This window comes from Hypanus sabinus, chromosome 9 (assembly GCF_030144855.1).
Source record: "Hypanus sabinus isolate sHypSab1 chromosome 9, sHypSab1.hap1, whole genome shotgun sequence".
Taxonomy (NCBI): Eukaryota; Metazoa; Chordata; class Chondrichthyes; order Myliobatiformes; family Dasyatidae; genus Hypanus; species Hypanus sabinus.
In genome coordinates, this window is record NC_082714.1 from 163,652,449 (window position 1) to 163,680,394 (window position 27,946).

The 27,946-nt window shown below is 44.6% G+C and overlaps 1 protein-coding gene across 2 annotated transcripts in view; it reads right to left on the reverse strand.

Annotated features, from left to right (window-relative positions):
- LOC132400003 (angiopoietin-4-like) overlaps positions 1–27,946 on the reverse strand; it is a 107,197-nt gene that overhangs the window by 35,750 nt on the left and 43,501 nt on the right. For both annotated transcript variants that reach the window (XM_059981045.1, XM_059981044.1), the window contains exons 4-6: positions 22,900–23,129; positions 11,920–12,038; positions 10,417–10,518 (exon numbers count right to left, since the gene is read on the reverse strand). In XM_059981045.1, coding sequence (XP_059837028.1) covers positions 10,417–10,518; positions 11,920–12,038; positions 22,900–23,129 — 451 coding nt within the window. The remainder of the gene's footprint in view (positions 1–10,416; positions 10,519–11,919; positions 12,039–22,899; positions 23,130–27,946) is intronic.

Consider the following 27,946-nt stretch of genomic DNA (forward strand, 5'->3'; position numbering starts at 1 on the left):
TGCTTTTGCTTTGCACAAGGCTTTCTGCTGGATTATAGACAATAGACAGTAGGTGCAGGAGTAGGCCATTCGGCCCTTCTAGCCAGCACCCCCATTCGCTGTGATCATGGCTGATCATACACAGTCAATACCCTGTTCCTGCCCTCTCCCCATATCCCGTGACCCCGCTATCTATAAGAGCTCCATCTAACTCTCTCTTGAATGCATCCAAAGACTTGGCCTCCACTGCCTTCTGGGCAGAGCATTCCACAGATCCACAACTCTCTGGGTGAAAAAGTTTTTTTCACATCTCTGTTCTAAATGGCCTACCCCTTATTCTTAAACTGTGGCCTCTAATTCTGGACTCACCCATCAGTGGGAACATGCTTCCTGCCTCCAGCGTGTCCAATCCCTTAATAATCTTATATGTTTCAATCAGATCCCCTCTCATCCTTTTGAATTCCGGTGTATACAAGCCCAGTTGCTCCAATCTTTAGATTGTTTTGGAACTTTATCAATATTGGCCCCCTGGAAAGGCCCAGGCTGTTTCTGAGCCAGGGAGAGAAGATCCCTCTTTCTGCTCCTCCTTCCCTCTGGCGCTGGGGAGAAGGGACGAGAGAGAAGATCAAGCAGGATGGTGGCTGAACGCAGATAAGTGGCTGCTACAAGTGAATAGCCAGGCAGAGTTTCTTCACATTCACTGAGGAATCCCGAGGGTTGACCCGGTTGTGGCCCTGTTTGGCGGAAGGCCTTATTTATTTATTTAGAGACACAGTAAACCATGCCCATCCACTGGCAAGCTAGGAAACCTTACATCAAATGCTCTGCTGGAGGAACTCAGTGTGTCAAACAGCACACTGCCGACCCGCTGAGCTCTCCCAGCAAATTGCTTGTTGCTTCACGTTTCAGCATGCATCTCCTCAGAAACCACAGTTTGCTCTCTCTGCCAAGTTATTGATGTAAATAGTAAACTATTGAGTGCCAAGAACTGATCCCTGAGGTACTCAAGTAGCAACATCCCTCCAGCCTTAAAAGGATCCATTTATTTCAACTCTCTATTTTCTACACGACGGCTGTTTTCAATCATCCCAACACACTTCCTCCAATTCCTTTGCCTCAATTGGTTTATTGAGATACAATGCAGAATAGGCCCTTCCGATTCTTCTAGCTGCCCCGCCCAGTAACCCCCAACTTAAACCTCGCCTAATCACAGGATATTTACAATGAATCTACCAACCCATTGGAATGTGGAGGAAACTGGAGCACCAGGAGGAAACCCGCGCATCATTGGAGAGGACATACAAATTCCTTGGAGATGACACCCAGAGCTGTAAATGCGTTGTGCTACTCTGGTGCCCCTTGTGGGTAAAACCAGAGCCAGAACCCCAAATGTCTCAAAAGCCACAAAGTAAAATCCCACAGCTGCAGAAAATCTGAGAATAAATATCACAAGTCAGAAGATTAACTGACCTCTGCAACTTACCAGTAGTGTAGGTGGGTGGCAGGGGAGTTGATGGTTGGATGAGAGAGGAGAGGATACAAGGGATGAGACTGATGGTTGCCCTCTATGGAGTTGCAGCTGGCATGAGGTCCATCTATGTTGACTTAGAAACACAGAAAACCTACAGCACAATACAGGCCCTTCGGCCCACAATGCTGTGCCGAACATGTACTTACTTTAGAAATTATCTCGGGTTACCCATAGCCCTCTATTTTTCTGAGCTCCATGTACCTATCCAGAAGTCTCTTAAAAGACCCTATCATATCTGCTTCCATCACCATCGCTGCACCATTCCATGCACTCACTACTCTCTGCGTAAAAAACTTACCCCTGACATCTCCTCTGTACCTACTTCCAAGCACCTTAAAACTGTGCCCTCTCGTGCTAGCCATTTCAGCCCTGGGAAAAAAGCCTCTGACTATCCACAGGATCAATGCCTCTCATCATCTGATGCTCCTCTATCAGGTCACCTCTCATCCTCCATCACTCCAAGGAGAAAAGGCCGAGTTCACTCAACCTATTCTCATAAGGTAAGCTCCCCAATTCAGGCAACATCCTTGTAAATCTTCTTTTTTATAGTTTCCACATCCTTCCTGTAGTGCGGTGACCAGCACTGAGTGGGGTCCTATAAATCTCGGCTCTTAAACTCAATCCCACGGTTGTTGAAGGCGAATGCACCATATGCCTTCTTAACCACACAGTGAAAATGGTTCTGTTCTGATCTACAATAAGAGGAACTCCACCACATATGTTCAGGAGCTCTCCCACTGGTTTCCATGTGTCATGTCACCTCATTCTCCTATCTCCCTTGAATGGCATTTGCAGCTGGCATTGGGACGATGGGCCAAGTCGCCTCTGTCAAAGTCGGGTAAGAATATTTGATAGGAATCAAGCTTACCCAAGCCCAGTTGGAAGATGATTGTACCCATTCCCAGCTCATTATTGAAAACGGAGGCAGCTGCCAGACTGAGAAGAAATCTTTAGCACATTACCAACATTTGGAGAGTAGTATAAGCTGGTCAGAAAGGATTACTTTAGTTAGCCATTCGATTACTAATTTAATTGGTTCAGCACAACATTGTGGGCTGAAGGGCCTGTTCTTGTGCTGTTCTGTTCTGAGTTCATTACACCCTATGGAGGGTCCAGGGCTGACAGAGTCAAAGGCCTTCGAGGGTATAAATGGAAATCCCAATCCAGCCCCAGAGGATGTAGGATGAATGAACTGAAACTTCACTGAAATTCCAAGAAGATTTTCCACAGCATATCCAGTCACACTGAGCTTAATGAAACTTTTAGCAGCTTATACAGGCATTCTTTTATTATTGTCACGGGTACCGAAATATTGTGAGAAGCTGGTCTTGCGCACTGTTCATACGGTTCCGATCACTGATCTGGAACAAAGAGCTTACTGGTTTCTGGGAAGATGCTTGGTAAAATCATTTGCCCCTTAAATGGCAACCACTCAGAGCCTCATCGTTCTGAGGCTTTTTATGGAAACCGATCCCATTGTTGAATTGAGATATGAAAAACTCACAGAACGAAGAACGCTACAGCAGAGTGCAGGCACTGTAGGCCACAATGTTGCAGCAACCTATCAACCTGCTCTAAATCAATCTTACCCTTCCCTCCCTCATTGCCTCCTTTTTTCCATCATTGTGGTAAACCATGTACCTGGGTTATCTGTCTGGACATGTCTGGACATGCCTCTCTGCTGACTGCTCCTGTGGCTCCTCCCACAGACCCCTGGATAAAGGTGATTGTGTCACTGCTCCTCCCACAGTCCAGGACGGACATACAGCATGGACGTGGATCCATTTTACTGCTAATAAAAGCCTTTCGGCATTTACTCTACTTCCAGTCTTTTGGAGTAATTGATAGTGCATCAATCATCTATGTGCCCTTCCTTTTTGTTGTTCCTGTTCCTTCCTTCCTTTCCTGTTTTCTACACCGTACACATCTTTTTACACACATTTTTATTACTTTTGTACTTGCACAGTTTGGTTGTTGCCCTGTTGGTGGGGTCTTCCACTGTTTCTATTGTAGTTCTGGGATTTACTGAGTATGCTCACAAGAAAATGAATCTTAGGTGTGCATATAGTGACATATATGTACTTTGATAATAAATTTACTTTTGAACTTTGAACTTTTAAAGTTAATTTCTCATTACCTCTCTCCCAAAACTTTCTACTTCTCCTTGCATCCAACACATCTGCACCCCAGTTTACAGTATCCCCTCCTCCTACCTGGACCAAACAACAGCCCTCACCCACCCAAATGACCTGGCTTTTGCCCACTCATATTTGCACACCTTCTCAATAATGCTCCCCTCCAAGACCAAGCCTCCTCAAGATCTCTGCCTCACACGTCCCTAATTGACCCAGACAGTGACCCTCATTGCTACATTCCTGAGAGCCCACACTGCATTCAATAAAACCCAGAGGTTGCTGTTATTTTTAAACTTGCTCTGACTCTCCTGGGCTGAAATCTGTCAGTGTAATTGGAGATCATTCCCACACAAGCACATCCAGTCACACGCTGTTTATCCCAGAACAGGGGCAGCGAGCTGGCCCAGTCATGGAGGGATGCTGTTTAAAAGCACGTCCAATCAAACCTCCCCATTGTCCCCAGCATTGGCCTCAGACTTCAAACTCTGAGAAACACAAGGACAAATCCTCACCTCCATATCACTGCTGCCAGGGGAGGTTATCCAGAGCTGGAGTCCCTAAGGCAGTCCTTTGTTGAGTTCATCACTGACTGGCAACTCCTGAGACACCACTGGTGCTAAACTGTATCTACCTCTGCCGATCCTCTGGATTCATCAGCCACATGGAGAGGGGAAGTTTAAAACATGGGCTACACCTTGCTCCCTGTATGATACTGCCCTGGCTTGCATGTCTAGACAGCTCGGATGCAACATCCATGGTCAACCCTGACCAGAGGAGGGGTCAAACGGAGATGATCTCAGCCCAAGGGCTGTTGGAACTGAATCCTTCTAAGGTGACAATGAGGGGAAGCTTGCAAAGGCAAGGCAAGTCTGAGTTAAATCTCCTCCCAATTGTATTCAGTCATGTTGAAAATCCAGAAATATAAAGCGATCATCAATAATTCCAACCAAGATTCTGTGAGAGATTTCTTTCCCTCGAGTTTCTGTGGATATATAAATGGGAAGAAAGTGGCTAAGGTAGATGTGGGACCTCTGGTGAATGAGATTGATGAACTAATATTAGGGGTGGTGGTAGAGACAGATGCATTAGGAACATTTAAGAGACTCTTAGATAGGCCCATGGGAAAGGAAGGGCTATGTGAGAGGGAAGCATTAGATTGATCTTAGAGTAAGTTAAGAGGTCAGCACAACATTGTAGGCTGAAGGGCCTGAACTGTGCTGTTATGTTTTTTAAAATTATTTATTGAGATAGAGCGTGGAACGGGCCCTTCCGGCCTTTCGAGCTGTGTTGCCTAGCAACTCCCAATTTATCTCTAGCCTAAACATGGGACAATTTACAATGACCAATTAACCTACCAACCAGTGCTTCTCTGGTCTATGGGAGGAAACTGGAGCACCTGGAGGAAATCCATGCATTCACAGGGAGAACTTCTTACTGACAGTAGCGGGATATGAAACAAAAAACTGGGCGATACGTCAAATCATTTTTTTGCATCAGTCTTCCTCATGGATGACTTAAGATGATAGAAGGCCCATGTTCAGATATCAGGGAGGAACTTGTCAATATTGCAATCACAAGAGATAAGGGTTTGGAGGCTGACAGGGGGCCAAAGATGCACAAATAGGTAAGATCCGATGGTCTACACCCAAAGGATTGGGTTGCAGACGTTCTCCTGGAATGCTCTGCCAAGGGTGGAGGAGGAATCCAATACAACAGAGCTGTTTAAGAGGCTCTTAGATAGAGAGGGAAGACGGAAGTGTGTGGGAAGAAGAGTGTTGTTTGGTAAGCTTTTAAGTGTCTACTTCGATTAGTTCAACAAAATATTGTAGGCCAAAGGTTCTGTTCCTGGGCTGTGTTTTTCTATATTCTATGTTCTACATATATAGACCCACTGATTAAAGTTTTTCAGAGTTTGCTAAATTCCAGGAGGGTCCCAGAGATTGAAAACAGCCAATGTGACTCCAAAGTTCATCAAGGGAGGAAGTCAGGAGGCAGGAATTATTTCGAGGCACAGTGGGGAAACAGGCCCTCCCAGCTCCATAAGCCCAAGCCACCCAATTACATCCATACGACCCATTAACCTACATGTCTTTAGAGGAAACCCACATGGTCACGGGGAGAATGTACGAGCAGAATGTACAGACAGTGTGGGTTTGAACCTTTGTCAGCGGTACTGTAAAATCATTATGCTAACCACCACACTACCATGCTGTCCTGACCGTAGGCCAATCAGTTTAATATCTATTGTTGACAAGATCCTAGAGTCCGATATAAAAGCTGAATATAATAAAACCTAGTCAACACCTTTTTATGAAATCATTTTTCATTAATTTGCCTGAATTCTCAGAAAGTAACTGGGAGGATTGACAGAGGGGAGCAGAATTAGACCATTTGGCCCATCGAGTCTGCTCTGTCATTTCATCATGTCTGATCCAGTTTCCCTCTTAGCCTCATTCTCCTGCCTTCTTCCTGTATCCCTTCATGCCCTGTCCAATCAAGAATCTATCAACCTCTGCCTACATATACCCAATGACTCAGCCTGCGGCAATGAATCCCACAGATCCACCGATCTCTGGCTAAAGAAATTCCTCCTCATCTCCCTTCTAAGAGGACCCTCCTCTACTCTGAGCCTGTGTCTTCTGGTCTTAGGCTCCCCCCACCGCAGGAAACATCCTTTCCACCGATGTAATATATTTATGTGTAAAGGGGGTTTCTTTTTTTTCTTTGTTACTGTTGGGAAAGGGTTTCCTTTTGTTAACTAGCAGGAATGCTAATTTACTGATAACGAGAATGGTATTCCTTTGTAAACCAAATGGGGATTAATGTTCTTTCTTCTGAGTCTGTAAGCTTTTGTTGACGGGCTTTTGGGCAGATCGGCGCGAGGGGGTCGAGAGAGAGGACGCAATGCTCTAAGCTGGGCGAGGATCGGACCCCAAAGGGGGGTCCGAGGCCGGGAGATTCTCCGGGGGGGGGGGGATGAAGCTAGATGTGCTTGGTTGACCACTCGGAGGGTCCTGAGCTGTTTGGAGAGTCGAGGAGTTCGGAGGGGATCGAATGGTGGCCAGAAGACTTCAGTAATTGAGCTCCAACGGCTGTGCACGAAGTGGTTTGGACTTTGATAAGTTTGGCGCCTTTTCTTTAATTTTCTCTTCATACATACTGTATCGTTATTAATCACTTAGTTATAGTAACCTTTATAAATTGTACTCATTTAATCGCATATGGTGTACTGTCTGTTTTTGGGCGAGGCGGGGACATCACACAGCATCCACACCAGTTGATTACCCAGTTTGGCGGGGCCGAAGGCTGCTCCCCCTAGACGAGAACGAGCTGAGCGAGCCTGAGGCGACCCAGGGGGTTACATATATTTTCAAAGTCATTTGACAAGGTGCAACGTAAGAGGTCAGTGCCATAATAGTGTAGAGTGTATTGTGCTGTAGGTTTTCTATGTTAGTACGGTGCTATTACTGCTTTGGACATTGGAGATTGGAGTTCAATTCTGATGTCACCTGTAAGGAGTTTCTATATCCTCTCCATGGAATGCATGGGTTTTGTCCAGGTGCTCTGATTTCCTTTGACAGTCCAAAGACATACCAGTAGGTTAATTGGTCATTGTAAATTGTGCCTGATTAGGCTAGGTTTAAATTGGGGGTTGCTGGGCGGCTCATCTCAAAGGGGTGGAAAGGCCTGTTCTGTGCTGTGTCTTAATTAATAAATAAACAAAATAAATAAATAAATAGCCAGCGATATTGGAGGAAGTGTGTTGGGATGATTGAAAACAGCCGTCGTGTAGAAAATAGAGAGTTGAAATAAATGGATCCTTTTAAGGCTGGAGGGATGTTGCTACTTGAGTACCTCAGGGACCAGTTCTTGGCACTCAATAGTTTACTATTTACATCAATAACTTGGCAGAGAGAGAAAACTGTGGTTTCCAAGGAGATGCATGCTGAAACGTGAAGCAACAATCAATCTGCTGGGGGAGCTTAGCGTGCTGTTTGACACACTGAGTTCCTCCAGTAGATCGTTTGATGTAAGGTTTCCAAATTTTCCAATGGTACAGAAATAGGTGGATTGACATGTTATGATGAGGGTAATCAACTCTGCAACGGGATATAGAGCGGGTGAAAAACATGTCAAATGTTTTTTAATATGGGGCAAATGTTAGGTCATGCGCTTCGGTACGGAAAATCAAAAGATGAATTATTATCTAAATGGGAAAGAGACAGACAGACAGATAGAGAGACAGAGAAGGAGAGAGGAGAGAGAGGCAGACAGAGAGGGAGAGAGAGAGAGTGACAGATAGAGAGACAGAGAAGGAGAGAGGAGAGAGAGGCAGACAGAGAGGGAGAGAGAGAGAGAGTGACAGATAGAGAGACAGAGAGGCAGACAGAGAGGGAGAGAGAGAGAGTGACAGATAGAGAGACAGAGAAGGAGAGAGGAGAGAGAGGCAGACAGAGAGGGAGAGAGAGACATTGAGAGAGCACAAACAAATGTTCAGTGGATCAAGTGCATGAATAACCAATCAGCAGGCAGGTCCTCCAGCTAGGTAACAAGGCAGGCAGCATCTTGAAGGGTCTCAGCCCGAAACGTTGACTGCTCATTTCAACGGATGCTACCCGACCTACTGAGTTCATCCAGTTTGTTTGTAAGCATTTTAGCCTAATGTATGGTTAATTTCCTCAGCCATTAACAACTGTAGGCATCTCCACCAACCTAGAAAGCCCATAACCTTTGACAAAACTGAAGACCAACCACAACCTCTGCCCAGACCACTAGCAAGCTTGCTTACCATAGTGACTGACTGGTTCCCTGACTTCATTGCATCATTATCAATGAAGCCAGACGTGGTCATTCTGTCTGAAACCTTGAAGTAGGTGGTCATGGTAGAACTGACAGTGCCTTGGAAAGAGCAATTGAGTAGGTATTCGAGTACAAGCTGGTAGATCAGTGCCAGAGACAGGGGCAGAGGGCATGTTGTAATCCTTTGGGGGGGATTGTAGAAGTTTTGCGGGCTGCTCACTCTGCACAACCTACTCTCTCCTTGGCATTATGGGGGCTGCAAAGAGATGAGCCACCAAGACCATCACAGACACAAAAGTACAGTGTAGACGCTGTGGTCAAAGCAACACGAGGCTGTTGAATGTGCCTCCAGATGACTATGGAATAGGAGGTCTGACCCATAGACTAACGCTGTTGGGACACAAGCTGAGACCTGACAGTCCTGGCTGGATCACCTGTGGTGGAGTGTCTGATGTTGAAAGACCCAAATCACCCGATGAGCCCAGGTCCCATCACTGATGATGTTTCCCAGCAAGCCAAGGAGGTATCTCAGCGTAATGGTAATTGAATTTGCTGTTAACTTTTATTTGTCATGTTGATAACGTTCTGTGCTGCTGCTGCAGGCAGCTAATTTCATGGTCTTTACACCCTGGGTATGTATGCCCACATCTGCAACAATATACTTGAACTATTGCACAGTGGCTGAAGCTTCAGAACAGGGTGGTTGTATTCCAGTTGTTCTGCGTGTGGATGAGGTCACACGTGGAATATTGGGAATAGGTTTGATCAGCTTACCTGTAAGAAAGGATGCACTAACTTCCAGAGGAGATTCGCTGGCTTAACTCCTGGGATGAGAGGGTTGTGTTATTTAGGGTGCCTCAGAAAGATGGTGTCCATGATTAAGGACCCTCTCCATCTGGGGCCTGCTCTCTTCTCATGACTACCATCAGAAAGGAGACACAAGAGCATGAAGACCCACACCCAATGTTTCAAAAACAGCTGCTTCCCTTCCACCATCAGATTTCTGAACGGTTCATGAACCCAAGAACACTACTTCACCAATCCTCTTGCTATTTTATTCTTATTGTAACTTAGAGTAATGTTTTTAGTCTTTCATTGTACTGCTGCCACAAAGCAACAAATTTCATAATGTATGTCAGTTATATTAAATCTGATCATGATTCTGAGAGGCCAGGCACTTTGGGTCTGTATTCCTTGCAGTCTAGGATGACTTTATTCAGAATCATAATCAAACATAAAATCCCAAGGTAAATGTTGAGATATTTTCACTAGAACATAGAACATGGAACAGATTTCTTAACCTGGCATCCACTGACCTCTCGGTTAATGGTAAGACTCCATGGCATAAAAGAGGTTGGGAATGCGTGGCACAGCACAGTATAGGCTCTTTGGCCTACAATGTTGTGCCAACCTTTTAATCTACTCTAAGATCAATCGAAAGTTTCCCTCCCACTCATACCCCTCCAGTTTTCTTTCATTCTTGTGCCTCTCTAAGAGAATCTTGAATGTATCTGATGAATGTAATTTTAAAAGATATAGATAAGATAGAAGCAGGAAAGTTGTTTCTACCGGCAGGTAAGACTGGGATGAGGAGATAGAGCCTCAGGATCTGGGAGAGTAGATTTAGGATGGAGGTGAGAAGATGCTTTTCTTAGAAAGTAGTGTATCTGTGGAATTCTCTGCCCAGGGAACTAGCGGAGGCTCCCACATTAAATATATTTAAGGCTCCCATTATTTTTGCAAAGCAGGGGAATTAAGGGTTTTGGGTAAAAAGGCAGGTGGGTGAAGCTGAGTCCAGGGCCAGATCAGCCATGGTCTTGTTGAATGGCGGAGCAGGCTCTGCGGGCCCGATGGCTGACAGCTGTTTTTGTTTCTAATGTTTTAATGTTCATTACTTACACCTGTCATGACATGCTTTAGGATGTCCTAAAAGGGCTGTAGAAATTGAAGTATTATGTCCTTTTTACTCACCAGTTTGTATTCCTTCCAGTTTCTCTGGAAGTTAAGGCTGCCATTAAATCTCCTCTGTATCACTGTCCACCCCCCTCCACTCGTCTCCATGTCACAGTAAACCTGCAGAGGATCGCAGAGAGAGGGTAGAACATTAGTGGGAATTGCACAAGGTAGCAGAGGATTGCAGAGAGAGGGTAGAACATTAGTGGGAATTGCACAAGGTAGCAGAGGAACCCATTGGTCCAGGCAGCATCTAAAAGAGAGAAGTGGACAGTCAACGTTTTGGGTCGAGAACCTTCTGCTGGACTGAAAGATCGAAGTGAATTAGCTGGTATAAAAAAGTGGATGAGTAAGAGCTGGCAGGTGATGGGTGGATCCAGGTGAGGAGGGATCATAGGCAGATGGACGAGGGGGGAATGGAAATAGTGACTGATACTGGGAGGTGATAGGATGAATTGATAAAGGACCGAAGGGTTGGTGAGGCTGCATTTGGAATCTGGGATGCTACTGACCCAGCATATTGTGAATAAGATGTGGAGGGTCTGCAGAGAGATATAGATAGGTTAAGTGAGTGGGCAAGATTCTGGTAAATGGAGTACAATGTTGGTAAATAAAGTGTCACCCACTTGGGAAGGGAAAATAAAATTTCAGATTATTATTTAAATGGTGAAAATTGCAGCATTGTGCTGTGCAGAGGGACTTGGGAGTGCTTGTGCATGAATCACAGAAGGTTGGTTCACAGGTGCAGCAGGCTGTCAAGAAGGCAAATGGAATGTTGGCCTTCGTTGCTCGAGGGATTGAATTTAAGAGCAGGAGCTGGAGTACTGTGTACATACAGTTCTGGCCTCTTAAGAAAAGATACAGTGACTTTGGAGGAGGTGAGGAAGAGGTTTAGCTGGTTGATTTCAGAGATGAGGAAATGAGTCTCTGAGGAAAGATAAGTCATCTGGGACTGTATTCATTGGAATTCAGAAGAATATATATATATATTTAAAGATTAGCTTTATTTGTCACATGTATGTTGAAACTGTGAAATGCATCGTTTACATCGATGACCAGCACAGTCCCAAGGATGTGCTAGGGACAGTCCACAAATATCAAGGCGCCCCCAGTGCCAACACAGCATGCCCACAACTCACTAACCCTAACCCATACATCACTGGAATGTGGGAGGAAACCAGAGCACCCAGAGGAGACCTACATGGTCACAGGGAGAACGTACGATCATTTTACAGACAACGGCAGGAATTGAACCTGGACCTTTTGATTCCTGGCGTTGAAAAATGTTACTCTCACCACTACACTACTAGGCTGCCCTGTGAACGAGAGGGATTTTATAGAAACATGTAAAGTTATGAAAGGCATAGATAATATAGAGGCAGGAGAGTTGTTTCCACTGGTAGTTGAGAGTAGAACGAGGGGACACAGCCTCAGGATTTGGGGAATAGATTTAGAACAGAGGTGAGGAAGAACTGCTTTTCCCCGAGAGTAGTGAATCTGTGGAATTCTCTGATACATTACCTTCCAGTGCTCTGTTGTATTCTCTATACGTATGGTATAAATGCCGCTCACACTGGCACCAGATGCTGAGGCCTCTGCACAGTCTCTGTAGATCTTCTCATCTTTCTTCTCGGCTGCTGCTTGATAAAGAGAAGGAGGAAAATGGGACAGGAGAAAAAGGAGGACAATAGGAGAAAAGGAAGGAGAGGACAAAGGGCATAGTAGAAGAAAAGGATGAAGAGAAGCAAGGATGTAGAGGAGAGAAGGAAGAAGAGAAGGTAGGAGAGGAGAAATAAGTGGAAGGAGAGGGAGATGAAAAGATAAAGGTAAAAAGGAAAGAGAAAGAAGGAAGAAGAAAAGGAAGGAGAAATGAAGGAAGTGGAGGGAGAGATGAAGGAGGTGGAAATAGAGAGGGAAGAAGAGAAGGAGAGGAAAGAAAGAAGGACATAGAAAGTGAGCATTGAGGTGGAAGGACAGAAGGAAGAAGAGGAAGGAGAGAAAGAAAGATGTAGAATGAGAGAAGGAAGAAGGAAGGAGAGAAGGAAAGAGGTGGAAGGAGAGGAAGATGAAAGGACAAAGGTTTGAAGGAAAGATGAAAGGAGTGGAGAGAAGGAATGAAGAGGGAAGAAAGAAAAGAATAAAAAGTCAATAATAAGCTGGCAAAACAAAAAGAGAATAGAAAAATGACGCAAGAAAATGGCTGAAAAAATACAAAGGTGGTTGAAGGGAAGGCAGTCATGGTCTGAGGCAGGTGTGTGAATAAGTCACCCCAGAATTTTCCTCCTGAATGGTCTGTTGTGCCATATGGAAGCTCGCATGAAGGGCAGACTCGTCATCATAGACTGGCTTTTTGCTCCCTGTTGTGGAGACAGAGGCTTACAGATAGCAGGACAGCTCAGTCAAGTTAAGAAGACCTACGGAATGCTTTCCTTTATAATATCTAGGTAAAGATTATAAAGGTTCTGCGTGTCATCGGCCTGAAATGTCAAATTGTTTCTCTTTCTACAGATGTGGCTTGGCTGGCTGAGTTCTTCTAGCTGATCTGTTTTGGTCAAAGATTAAACAAGTGGGGAAGTCAGGCAAATATTTTACATAAGGTAGATACTGTGGAAGACGGATTGAGATGGAAAGCGTGCAGAAGAGTTTCTGGTTTTGATTATTCCAGGACATAGAGTTAAAGAAACTTGTGGACAGATTAGAAGAAACTGAGGAAATTATTTTCATACAGGAGGAATGGGGGTCTGGAACTCAATGCCAGAAAGGGGGATAGATACAGGAATACCTCCCCAACCAGATTGAAATGTCACCCAGATTAGCACGCAAGGAAACGTAATGGACCAAAATCTGGAAAAAGAAATTGTCCAATTCAGAGTCAGCATTATGTCCCATGTTGTATGTGGTGGGTGATCATGGTCTGTGCTTGAACATGATGGCTGTTGGCAAATTTTTCCACAGAAGTGGGTTGTCATTGCCTTCTTCAAGGCAGTGCCTTTACAAGATGAGTGACCCAGCTATTATCAATATTTTTCAGAGATTGTCTGCCTGGTGTCAGTGGTCACATAACCAGGACTTGTGACATGCACCAGCTGCTCATACAACCATCCACCTCCTGCTCCCATGACTTCATGTGACCCCGATTGGGTGCTAAGCAGGTGTTACATCTTGCCCAAGGGTGACCTTCAGGCTAGCGGAGGGAAGGAGCATCTTACAGCTCCTTTGGTAGAGACGTATCTCCACCTCACCACCCCCATAGAGTAATACAGCACAGAAACAGACCCTTTGGCCCAACTGGTCCATGCTGCCCAAACTGCCTATATGAACTAGACCCATTTGCTTGCATTTGGTTATACCCCTCTAATCTTTTCCTCCCCGCCAAATGCTCTTTGTATATCAGAATTGTACCCCCCTCATCACTTCCTCTGGCAGCTCGATCCATATACCCCCACCTTCTGTGCAAAAATGTTGCCCCTCAAAGTGTCTTTTTAGATCTTTCCCCTCTCATCTTAAAGCTATGCCCACTGGTTTTGGATTCTCCTTCCTTGGGGAAAAATAATTAGCCAATTCACCTGAACTATACTCCTCATTTATTTTATAACCCTCTGTAAGCTCACCCCTCAGTCTCCTACAGTCCAGGGGAAAAAGTCTGAGCCTATCCAGCCTCTGGTTATAATACAAACCCTTCAATCCTGTAAACATCCACATAAATCTTCTTATCCTATACCGTTTCCAACACCATGAGGAGGAATTTCTTTAGCCAAAGGGTAGTGAAGCTATTGAATCCGTAGCCATAGACAGCTATGGAGGCCATCACTGGGTATATTTAAAGCAGAGGTTGACAGGTTCTTGATCATTCAGGGTGCCAGAGGTTACGTGGAGGAGGCAGGAGAGAGAAGTTGTGAGGGAAATTATATCAGCCATGAGGGATTGGCAGAACAGACTCGATGGGCCAAATGGCCCAATCCTGCTCCTATGACTTATGGTCTCATTACTACCATCAGGGAGGAGGTATAGAACCTCATTTTTTAGGAACAGTTTCTTCTCCTCTGCCATCAGCTTTCTGAATCTCCATGAACCTATGAACACTACCTCACTATTTTGCTCTCTTTTTGCACAAACTATTTTCAAAACATTTCTTACTATAACTTATAGTAATTTCTTTGACTTGCACTGTACTGCTGCCAAAAAACAACACATTTGAGTGTGTCAGTGACAATAAATCTGATTCTGATGGTCTTCCTATATCAGAGCAAACCTAAGTGTGTGCACATAGCTCTCGTAGTTGGCAGGAGACGTAGCAATCTGTGCCAAAGATTTCTAACGTTCTGTGATGTAATTTTCTAAGAAATTGGAGAAGGAAACGCAAAGCAAACAGGGAACAAATCCCCTCTGAACACTTAGGCCCCTGACCCTAGCTCTAGGAGCTGAAGGTTGCCAAGTTTTATTTGTGAAGATCTTCCAACAAAGGGAAACATAAATAGCTGATCTAAAAGAAACATTGATCATACAACAGTACAGCATTGGACTGGCCATTCAGTCCACAACGTCAGTGCCAATTTATACTGAATATCTCTCCATTCCTTCCTTGGACTCTGTCTACACTTCTCACTGCCTCAATAAATCAAAGACCCCATCCACCTTGGACATTCTCTCTTCTCCCCTTTCCCACTGGCCAGAAGATACAAAAGCCTACATACCCCCATTCTCAAGTATAGCTTCCACACTATTGTTATAAAACTATTGAATGGTCCCCCAGTACAATAATGGATCACAGTCTACCTTTTATTTCACTGTCTGCCTGCACTGCACTTTCTCTGTAACTGTTACACTTTATTCTGCATACTGTTACTGTTTTACCTTGTACTATCTGAACACTCTGATGTAATGGATTGATCTGTATGAATGTTTTATCAATAAACTTTTGTACATGTGACAATAAGAAACCCATTTTCAATATAGAACATAAGAAATTGGAGAGCAAGTAGGCCATCTGGCCCATAGAGCCTGCTCTGCCATTCAATAAGATCATGGCTGATCTGGCCATGGACTCATCTCCACCTACCTGCCTTTTCCCCATAACCCTTAATTCCCCTACTTCACAAAAACCTATCCAACCTTGTCTTAAATGTATTCACTGAACTAGCCTCTACTGCTTCATGGGCAGAGAATTCCACAGATTCACCACACTCTGGGAAAAGCCTTTCCTTCTCTTCTCCGTCCTAAATCTACTCACCTGAATCTTGAAGTTATGTCTCCTAGTTCTAGTCTCACCTACCAGTGGAAACAACTTTCCTGCCTCTACCTTATCTATCCCTTTCATCATTTGATTAACTTTTATAAGATCTCCTCTCATTCTTCCGAATTTCCGCAAGTACAGTCCTAAGGCGACTCAATGTCTCCTCATAGTCTGATCCCCTCATCTCAGGTTATATTTGTACGTCTATTGGGAAGCCTCTTAAATGCCACCAAACAATCATCTACCCTATCTCAATCGTTCGTTCATTATGTGCTGTGTCGTATGACGTGGGTGATCGTGCTCTTTCCATGACCATGATTATTCTTGACAACTACCCTATTTATGCCTCTCGTAATGTAACAACCTCTATCAGGTCTCCCCTCAGCCTCCAATGCTCTGTAGAGAGAAAAAAAACAAGTTTGTCCAACCTTCACTTATACTCTCTAATCAAGGCATACCTCTCCTGTACCCACTACACAGTCTCCACATCTCCATGCTTATCTGATGATGGGCATCTATCCTCGGCATTTATAAGACAAGGGAGCAGAATTAGGCCATTTGGCCCATCGAATCTGCTCCACGATTCAATCACGGCTGATCTTTTCCTCCCCTCCTCAACCCCACTCCCTGGCCTTCTCCCTGTAACCTTTGATGCCATATCCAATCAAGAAGCTGTCAATATAACCTTTCACCTGATCCTCCAGTCTTTCCCCGCACTGCTGGAAAGCTTGACAGCAACTCCAAGCTGGAGGGAAAGCAGCTGAACACACTCAGGGCAATATAGTTTGAAAGTGAGGGGAAAGTCTCAGAGCTGAGGGGCAACACTTTTACATGGAGGATGGTGCTTGTAAGGAATGAGCTGCCAGGGGAGGGTACCATGATGACATTTTACAGAGAACTCCATGCCTATAACAGATAAAGATGAGCTCTGTCGCGTACATTGAAAGGTGCAGTGAAATGCATCGTTTGTGTTAAATCAAACCAGCAAGGATTGTGCTGAGCAGCCCGTAAGTGTGGCCAGGGACTACGGGCATGAGAATCTGGAGCGCCATAGCGCAGCAGTTAGCGTAACACTAGTAGAGCGCCAGCGACACGATTTCAGTTCCTGCACTGCCCTTAAGGAGTCAGTAAGTTCTCGCTATGACTGTGTGAGTTTCCTCTGGGTGCCTCGGGTACTTCCCACATTCCAGAGACATATGGGTCAGGGTTACTGAGCTGGAGGCGTATTATGTTGGCATCAGAAGCATGGCGGTACTTGTGGGTTGCCCCCAGCACATCCACAAATGATGCATTTTATTATATGTTTTGATGCAGACATGACAAATAAACTTGAATCTTGACAGACTCAACTAGCCTGAACACCCGCAGCTCTGTAGTGAGGCTCCTTAAGGTGATGCCCTGCATGAGGGAGTCCTTAGATTTCATGTTAGCCCACTGGGACAGAACCATAGCCACATCTCAATAGCAGGCATGTTGCTGAAGTTTATATGTTCTGTTTATCTTTAACAAATCATTTGTTATGTGATGGTTGTGAAGAAATTCCTTGCAAACGACATCTCTCTCTTGAGCCAAACCCCGAGACATTTGCTGAGTGCATTGCTGGGCTTGACCCCTGACCAGATTAAACATTGTTGCTCAAGAAACCGCTGAGGCCTCAGTTCCATTTTTGGTAGAAAGCTAGGCATCTGGCCTCAAGTCTACAAAGGATTGTGAGCACTGCTGAGGGGACGTTCAACGTCTCTATTTGAGAGATACTGACCAGGAGCACTGCATATGCAGGGGCCTTTAGCATTGTCAAAGATCCCTCCCATCTAGATGGGAGGTCTCTTTGACCTCCTATCAGCAGGCAGAAGGTACCTCTGCAACAGGACATGAGTTGTTAGGATGGGAAACGGCTTCTTTCCCCAGGCTGTGAGACTACTGAACTCTCCGCCACCACCCAGATCTCATCCTGTATGAAGCACCAGTAGTGTTATACTGTTTATTTTTTTACTGTTACACTGTATATGCATCTTGTTATTTGATAATTTATTTGTGGTAAACTAGGAGAAGGAAAATGATGATCTCAAACATCTGCTGCCTTGCAGCTATACTTACTCATGGGAGGCTTCAGGCTAAACCCCCGAGGGAAAAATCCAGAGCTGGAGTCCCCGAGGCCGTCTTACGTTGAGCTCAACGCTGAGTGGCAATTCCTGTGATGCTGCTAGTGCCGAACTGTATCAGTCTCTGCCTTTCCTTTGGGTTCATCAGAAGCATGGAGAGGGGGAGCTTGCTCCATGGGCAACAGCTTCCTCTCCATATCGTACTGCCCTAGCTTGCATATCTAGACAGCTAGGATGCAACATCCATGGTTGACCCTGACCAACGGAGGCCTCAGATGTGTGTGGTAATATTATTTTATGTGTTGTGTGAGTTCTCTGTGCTGTGTTGTGCACCTTGGTCTGGAGGAATGTTGTTTTGTTTGGCAGTGTACATGTGAATGACAATGAACTGAAATTGAACTTGAACATTAAAGTGTTTCTGCACTTTTCCCCCATCAGCATTCTCTAGATGGAAGATGGGAGATGATGTAAACTTGAGCTGTCTCTCCTGTTGTAATAGGGTCATGGAGTTATTCCACACTTTATCAGGCCCTTTGGCCTAAATTGACTATCTCGAGCAAAATGCCTACCTCAGCTGGTCCCCTTTGCCCCTGTTAGGCCCGCTTCCCTGTGAGCAATTCCTGTTCGAATATCTTTTAGATGTAAATGTGTTTTTGTGCACAATGGTTGTTTGTCCATTTTTGTTTGAGGGAGTTTTTTTATTGATTCTATTGTGTTTCTTTTTATTTACTGCAGATGCCCATAAGAAAATGAATCTCAGGGTTGAATATGGTAACAAATATGTGCCTTGATAATAAATTCATTTAGAACTTTGCCACTTCCATCTCCTCTGGCAGCTCATTCCATATAGTTATCACCCACTGTCACATTTAAATCTTTCCCCTCTCACCTTAAACCTTTCCAATCCGGTTTTAGACTCAAAGAATGTGGAGAGATCTCACTGAGAAATTCAAAATTCAGAGGGGAACACTGAGATGTTTCCTTCATGGGGGCTTCTGAATACAGAGGCGCCCACTGCAGACAAAGGGGAGGAGAGTAGACTTCCTACCACGGAGAAGTCCTTGGAGAAATCCAAGTGCAAAGGGACTTGGGAGTCCTCGTGCAGGGTTTCCTAAAGGTTAACTTGCAGGTTGAGTTGTTGGTAGGAAGACAAATGCAGTGTTAGCATTCACTTGCAGAGGACTGGAATATAAAAGCAGTGCCGATGCTGAGGCTTCATAAGGCTTTGGTCAGACCACACTTTGAGTATTGAGAACAGTTTTGGGCCCCATCTGTGAAAGGATGTGCTAAAATGGGAGAGGGTTCAAAGGAAGTTTACAAGAATGTTACCTTGGAATGAAAGGATAAATGCCTCAGGACACTTGATAACTCAGGGCTTGTACTGGCTGGAGGTTAGAAGAATGAGGGGGGATTTTATTGAAACCTGCTGAATATTGAAAGGCCGAGATAGAGTGGACATGGAGAGGATGTTTCCTAATGTGCGGGAGTCTAGGGCCAGAGGGCAGAGCCTCAGAATAGAAACATGTCTTCTTAGAACAGAGATGAGGAGGAATTTCTTGAGACAGAGGGTAGTGAATCTGGGGAATTCATTGGCACCGATGGCTGCATAGGCCAAGTCACTGAGTATATTTAAAGCAGAGGTTGATAGATTTAGTAAACACATCAAAGGGTACGGGTAGAAAGCAGGAGAATGGGGTTGAGAGTGAAAAGAAATCAGCAATGATGGAATGGTGTAGCAGACAGACAGGCAGGCAGACAGACAGACAGACAGACATACTTTATTGATCCCGAGGGAAATTGGGTTTTGTTACAGCCGCACCAACCAAGAATAGTGAAGAAATATAGCAATATAAACCCATAAATAATTAAATAATAATAAGTTAATCATGCCAAGTGGAAATAAGTCCAGGACCAGCCTATTGGCTCAGGGTGTCTGACACTCTGAGGGAGGAGTTGTAAAGTTTGATGGCCACAGGCAGGAATGACTTCCTATGACGCTCAGTGTTACATCTCGGTGGAATGAGTCTCTGGCTGAATGTACTCCTGTGCCTAACCAGTACATTATGGAGTGGATGGGAGTCATTGTCCAAGATGGCATGCAACTTGGACAGCATCCTCTTTTCAGACACCACTGTCAGAGAGTCCAGTTCCACCCCCACAACATCACTGGCCTTACGAATGAGTTTGTTGATTCTGTTGGTGTCCGCTACCCTCAGCCTGCTGCCCCAGCACACAACAGCAAACGTGATAGCACTGGCCACCACAGCCTCGTAGAACATCCTCAGCATTGTCCGGCAGATGTTAAAGGATCTCAGTCTCCTCAGGAAATAGAGACAGCTCTGACCCTTCTTATAGACAGCCTCAGTGTTCTTTGATCAGTCCAGTTTATTGTCCATTCGTATCCCCAGGTATTTGTAATCCTCTACTATATCCACACTGACCCCTTGGATGGAAACAGGGGTCACCGGTGCCTTAGCCTTCCTCAGGTCCACTACCAGCTCCTTAGTCTTTTTCACATTAAGCTGCAGATGATTCTGCTCGCACCATGTGACAAAGTTTCCCACCGTAGCCCTGTACTCAGCCTCATCTCCCTTGCTGATGCATCCAACTATGGCAGAGTCATCAGAAAACTTCTGAAGATGACAAGACTCTGTGCAGTAGTTGAAGTCCGAGGTGTAGATGGTGAAGAGAAAGGGAGACAGGACAGTCCCCTGTGAAGCCCCAGTGCTGCTGACCACTCTGTCTGACACACAGTGTTGCAAGCGCACATACTGTGGTCTGCCAGACTTGATGGGCTAAATGGCCTAATTCAGCTCCTGTGGTCTAATGGTCTAACTGAAGCTGCTTAGTTATAGAGCGTATTCAAGTTTGAGATAAGACCATAAAACATAGGAGTAGGATTAGGTATTTGGCTCATCCAGTCTGTTCCACCATTCAATCATGGCTGATCCTTTTTCCCCTCCTCAGCCCCACTCCCTGGTCTTCTTCCCGTAACCTTTCATGCCATAACGAATCAAGAACTTAACAATTTCTACCTTAAATACACCCAACGACCTGAACTCCACAGCTGCCTGTGGTAATAAATTCTACAAATTCACCACCCTTTGGTTAAAGAAATTTCTCTGCATCTCTGTTTTAAATGGACACCCATCTATCCCGAGGCAGTGCCCTCTTGTCCTAGACTCTCCCACCATGGGAAACATACTTTTCACATCTACTAATTTCTAGGCCTTTCAATTATTCAAAAGGTTTCAACGAGATTCTCCCTCATCCTTCTAAACTCCAGTGAGTACAGACCCAGAGCAATCAAACATTCCTTGTATGATAACCTGGAATTCCTGGAATCATCCTTGTGAACCACCTCTGAACCCTCTCCAATGCCAGCACATCTTTTCCTAGATGAGGAGCCCAAAACTGTTCATGATGCTCAAGTTGAGGCCTCACCAGTGCCTTATAAAGCCTCAGCATCACATCTCTGCTCTTGTATTCTAGACCTCTTGAAATGAATGCCAACATTGCATTTGCCTTCCTCACCACTGACTCTGCCTGGTAAGCAGCCTCATGTATGGCACATTGTCAAAGGCCTTCTGAAAGTCCAAATGTACAACATCCACTGTATCCCCTTTATCTATCCTACATGTAATGTACTCAAAGAATTCCAACAGGTTTGTCAGGCAAGATTTTCCCTTAAGGAGACCATGTTGATTTTGTCCTATCTTGTCCTCTGTCACAAAGTAGTCCATAACTTTATCCTTAACAATTGACTCCAACAACTTCGCAACCACTGAGTTTAGGCTAACTGGTCTATACTTTCCTTTCTGCTGCCTTCCTCCTTTCTTAAGGAGTGGAGCGACATTTGCAATTTTCCAGTCCTCTGGTACCATGCCAGAGTCCAAAGATTTCTGAAAGATCTTTTCCAATACCTCCACAGTCTCTACTGCTACCTCTTTCAGAACCTTAGGGTGCAGTTAATTTTTTTCCTGGGTGGCTTCTGTACCCTTAGGTCTTTCAGCTTTTTGAGCACCTTCTCCCCTGTAACAGTAACTGCACTCACTTCTCTTTCCTCACACCCTTCAACATCTGGCACACAGTGTCTTCCACAGTGCAGACTGATGCAAGATACTCATTTAGTTCAGCTGCCATCTCCTTGTCTCCTGTTATTATTTCTCCTTTTTCATTTTCTAGCGGTCCTCTATCCACTCTCATCTCTTTTATATTTTACATACTTGAAAAAGCTTTTATTATCCACTTTGATATTGTTTGCTAGCTTGCTTTCATATTTCATCTTTTCCCTCCTAATGATTCTTTTACTTGCTCTCTGTAGGGTTCTAAAAGCTTTCCAGTCCTCCATCTTCCTGCTAATTTTTGCTTTGTTGCATGCTCTCTCTTTTGCTTTTACATTAATTTGACTTCCCTTGTACTATTTGAGTATTTCTTTATTTTTGGAATACATCTATCCTGAACCTTCCTCATTTTCCCCAGAAACACACGCCATTGCTGCTCTGCTGTCTTCCCTGCCAGCATCTCCTTCCAATTCACTTTGGCCAACTCCTCTCTCATGCCACTGTAATTTCCTTTACTGCACTGAAATACTGCTACATCAGATTTACTTTTTCTGTATTAAATTTCAAGTTGAACTATTGTGATCACTGGCTCCTAAGGGTTCTTAAGCTCTCTAATCGCCTCCGGATCATTACATTACACCCAATCCAGTGTAGCTGATCCCCTAGTAGGCTCAACAACAAACTGCTCTAAAAAGCCGTCTCTTCAGCATTCAACAAACTCACTCTTTGGGGATCTATTTCCAACCTGATTTTCCCAATCGACCTGCATGTTAAAATCTCCTATGATTATAATAACATTGCCCTTTTGACTTGACTTTTCTATTTCCTGTTGTAACCTGTGGTCTACATCCCAGCTACTGCTAGGAGGCCTGTATATACCTGCCATCAGGGTCCTTTTACCCTTGCAGTTTGTTAACTCAGCTCACAAGGATTCAACATCTTCTGAGATGGGGAGATACTCTGGGAAGGATGGAGGGGAAAGTGCTTGAGGAACATGATCAGGTCTGAGAGACTCCCTTGCCTATTTCAAACGAGTTGCCATAGCAACCAGCTGCCCTCTCCTCCTCAGCCTCAGTGGACAACCCCAGTACTGGTCCCTTACCTTTGCCCTGGGAGACCAGGGTGACGAGGTGCTGTATGTTGTCCTTGAGTAGCAGCTGCTGGTGCTGGAGGTCACTGGTGCTGCTGCTGGCCTCCTGCAGCCGTAACTCCAGCTCCCGTACGGCGCTGACCTGCTGGGCTAGGAACTGCTGAAGAAGCTCCCTCTCCCTCTTGATAGAGCTCACATTCCGATACCTGGCCTCCAGGTTGAACACCTTCCTCTCTAAAAGGCTGAAGTGGGTGAGGGAAGAGGGAAGATTTAGAAATCAATGGATGGCTGGAGATTACAGAAGGACTAAGGTGTTAGCACAGTGCGAATGTGAATGGATCTTGGCCTGAGTTAGTGGAGTTTTGATTGAGTGCAGAGTTTATAAAGATTGACAATTGGCGGAGGGGTATTTTGATTTGTGCTGGAATAGCTGAGTGTGGGACTGGGTTTCTCTGGGTTATAGAACATAGAAAATAGGACAGGACAGTACAGCACAGGAACAGGCTATTCAGCCCACAAACCAACTCAATATGCAATGAAATGGCCAACTAAACTTATCTCTGCTATCAACACTATGTCCACATCCTGACATTTCACTCAAATTCATGTGCCTATCTAAACATCTCTTAAAAGTCCTTACTATCTCTGCCTCTACCATACCCCCAGGCTGTGCATTCCAGGCACCCACCTCTCACATCTCGTCTGAAATTATCCCCTCTCATTTTAACCCAGGGAAAAAGGCTGTCTGCTCTGTCTATGCCTCTCATAATCTGATAAACCTTGATCAGATCTCCCCCTCAGTCTCTGCTGCTGAGATTTATGTCCAAAAAAATCTATCTGAACTCATATCTACCTTTTTCCCAGGGTGGAAATAGCTAACATGGGGGGGGGGCATACTTTTAGTGTGATTGGAGGAAAATATAGAGGTGATGTCAGAGATAGGTTTTTTTACACACAGAGTGGTGGATGTGTGGAATGCTCTGTCAGGGTTGATGGTTGAGGCAGATACATTAGGAACATTTAAGAGACTCTTAGATAGCCACATGGATGAAAGAAAAATGGAGGGTAATGTGGGAAGAATTGATCTTCGACTAGGTTAAAAGGTCAGCACAACATTGTGGGCTGAAGGGCCTGTACTATCCTGTGTTCTGTGCTCTTTGTCCAGGCACTCCAGTTAAAGTCAGCACGCCTCTGGACTCTTATTAAGTTTAACAGCATATAATACAAATATCATCATCATTATGTGCCGTTTGTATGATGTGGGTGATCGTGGTCTTGACCATGATTGTTCTTGGCAAATTTTTCTACGGAAGTGGTTTGCCATTGCCTTCTTCTGGGCAGTGTCTTTACAAGATGGGTGACCCCAGTCATTATCAATACTCTTCAGAGATTGCCTGCCTGGTGTCAGTGATATGCACCAGTTGTTCATATGACCATCCACCACCTGCTCCTGTGGCTTAAAGTGACCTTGATCAGGGCACTAACAGGTGCTGCACCTTGCCCAAGGGTGGCCTACAGGCTAGTGGAGAGAAGGTGCACCTCTCATCTCCTTTGGTAGAGAAACCCTGCCACCCACAATATCATTTAAGATCTTCCATTAGATAAATGGAAGAGATTCTGCACATGCTAGAAATTCTAAGCAAATCCTAATGCTGGAGGAACTCTGCAGGTCAGGCAGCACCTATGGAGGCTGAGACCCTTCATCAGGACAGAAGATCATCTTCCATTTAGATAGCACCCTTAACCTGCTATGAGTTGTCAGATCTCAAGGACAAGCTCCTACCCTACTGTTATTAAAAGGTACCCTAGTATGATAAGATGGATCTTGACCTCACAATCTATGATCTTATTTACCTCACTGCACTTTCTCTGTAGCTGTTACACTTCATTCTGCATTGTTGGTGTTTAACCTAGTTCTACCTCAATGCACTGTATAATGATCTGACCTGCATTATCAACTATGCATGACAAGATTTTCACTGCATCCCTGTGCATAGGACAATAATAATCCAATCCAAAATGGTCCTGTGGGCATATTTATCATCCATTGGATATTTTCTCAACTAATACATTACCATATGCTTAATTCACATTGCTTTCAACATTACACAACACAGGTCAGAATCAGAATCAGAACCAGGTTTAATATCAATGGAATATGTTGTGAAATTTGTTGTCTTTACAGCAGCAATTAAGTAGTGCAAAAAGTGGAAATAAAAATGTAGTGAGGTAGTATTCACGGGTTCAATGTCCATTCAGAAATCTGATGGCAGAGGGGAAGAAGCTGTTCCTGAATCTCGAGCCTGTGCCTTCAGGCTCCTGTCCCTCCTCCCTCCCTGATGGTAGCAATGAAAAGGGGGAATAACTTGGGAGATGGGGGCCCTTAATGATAGATGCTGACTTTTTGAGGCATCACTCCTTGCAGATGTCCTGGATACTGTGGCTAGTGACCATGATGGAGATGACTAAGTTTACAACTCTCTGCAGCTTATTTTGATCCTGTGCAGTAGGCACCCCCCCACCCCCCAACTTGCCAGATGGTGATGCAGCCAGTTAGAATGCTCTTCATGATACATCAGTAGAAATTTGAGCATTTCTTTGGTGACATACCAAATCTCCTCAAACTCCTAATGAAATCTAGCCACTGTCTTGCCTTCTTTGTGGTTGCATCGATATGTTGGGTCCAGGATAGATCCTAAGAGACATTGACACCGAAGAACTTGAAATTGCTCACCCTTTGATCCCTCTGTGAGGATTGGTGTGTGTTCCAACGTCTTACCCTTTCAGAAGTCCACAATCAGTCCTTTGGTCTTAGTGGCGTTGAATGGTGCAGTACTGCAGCAGTTAGCGTAACCCTTTACAGAGAGGGAATCAATTCCCACCACTGTTTGTAAGGAATTTGTATGTTCTCTCTGTGTGCTCAGGTTTCCTCCCACATTCCAAAGACGTATGGGTTAGGGTTAGTGAGTTAGTATTTTGGCACCAGAAACATGGTGACGTTTGCAGGGATCCTCCCAGTACATCCGCAATGCAAACTATGCATTTCACTGTATATTTCAATGTTTCAGTCTACAGGTACAGTGAAGGAAACTTCCTCAACAACCAGGTGACTTTGAAGGGATCTTGGGAAGTGAGAACTCAATAGGTCAGGCAGCATCTATAGAGAGGAATAATGAGTCAATTTTTCAACACTTTATTCCACTCCTGCTGAAGGGTCTTGGCCTGAAACGTTGACGGTTTATTCCCCTCCATAGATACAGCCTGGCCTGCAGGGTTCCTCCAGCACTTTGTGTGTGTTACTCTGCATTTCCAGTGTTGGCAGAATCTCTTGAGTTTGGGAAATGATGTCTTGGTGTGCGAAAGGAGAAGTGGGAATGGGGCCTGATGCATAGAGAGAGGTGGACTGGGGTGGGAGCTCAGTAGTCAGCATCCACTGAGTCAGTTGTCAAACCATTAGGATTTCCGGACTGTTGGATAGGAGACAACAAGAGCAGAATTAGGCAATTTGGCCCATCAAATGTGCTCTGCCATTTCATCATGGCTGGCTTATTGCCATTCTCAACCCCATTCTCCTGCCTTCTCCCTGTAATCTTTGACATGCTTGCTAATCAAGAACTTATCAATCTCTGCTTTAAATATACACAAAGACTTGGCCTGTGCAGATGATTTGATCAGGATTGTCAGAGTTTTACTGCATTGTACTTGGGCAAGCTTGGTCACACAGCAAGGTATTAAATAAACCTCACAGAGGGTCAGTAAAGACTTTTTCTAAATTATTCATTTTTCAGGATCAGGATATCACTCGTAACACCAGCATTTATTGTCCATTCCTACTCTCCTCTTTACATCTAACTGGCTTGCTTGGCCATATCCGAGGGCAACTAAGAGGGCACTTTTTTGTATTTCTCTTATTGTAGTTTATAGTTTTTTATGTGTTGCAATGTACTGCTGCTGTAAAACACCAATTTCAGGACAATAAACCTGATTCTGATCCTGATTTAGAATACGATGACTACTTCTATGCGACAAGAGAGGAGGTGTGGGGGAAAGGGACTAATTGGTCTTTCATTGAGCCGGCACAAATGCAATGAGCTGAATGGTCTCCAGTTCTGTGTCACTCAGCAGTTCTGTGTTGGTTCACTGCCTTCCACCATGCTTTCTCTGCATGTGAGTGGCTTTAATTCTACGCATGGGAAACAATTGAGGGTTTGGGAGATTGGCAGATGGATTACATTACAGCCTCAGGTCACAGGTCAACGATACAATCAGTGACCCAGCAGTTCCTGTGAGATGCTGGCCTGTGTCCCATTCTGCTGAATGGGTTCTGACTCCTTGGTCCTGACTGATCCCTCACACAGCTCCCCCATTAATCAGACCCCTTTCCCTCCCTCAGCTCAGTCAACGCATCTCTGCTGGAGCTTAAGGTCATGCAAATATTCAGGGAGTTCATGCATGTCAAGTTGATGGATGGATTTTCACCTTTGCTCCACCAGCTCTTGTATACAGAGCCCCAGTCTGAAACCTGCAGTTTTCATAAGATCTTATCAGATGTTCAACAAATTGAACCATTTGGATCACTGGTTATTCTATCTCTGTTGTGCTCAGAGCCAAAACAGGCACAGAGAGTCCTGTGAGTGTGCAGGACAGAGAAATGGGCCTTGCAGAACTGGTATTCAGGCCAAAAAAGGCACAGAGAGTCATGTGAGTGTGCAGGATAGAGAAGTGGGCCTTGTAGAACTGGCATTCAGGCCAAAAAAAGCAAACCAACTAGCTAATCTAAATTTTGAGCAAAATAGCACTGATTACTGATGACCCAGTTGTGACTTAGTGCCTTAAATTGCCCACATGTACAAATACATTTCTCCATGCACAAACACATCCAAGCTTACATAAGTACATACACATTAGAATGTACACAAGTCTCCATGCACACATTAAAGTACACATATACAAACATATGCACACAGCTACATCATACACATTGAAGCACCCACACATTTACATACTCATGTATACACACAGACTCAAGCACTCATAAAAACACGCACACATTCAATAG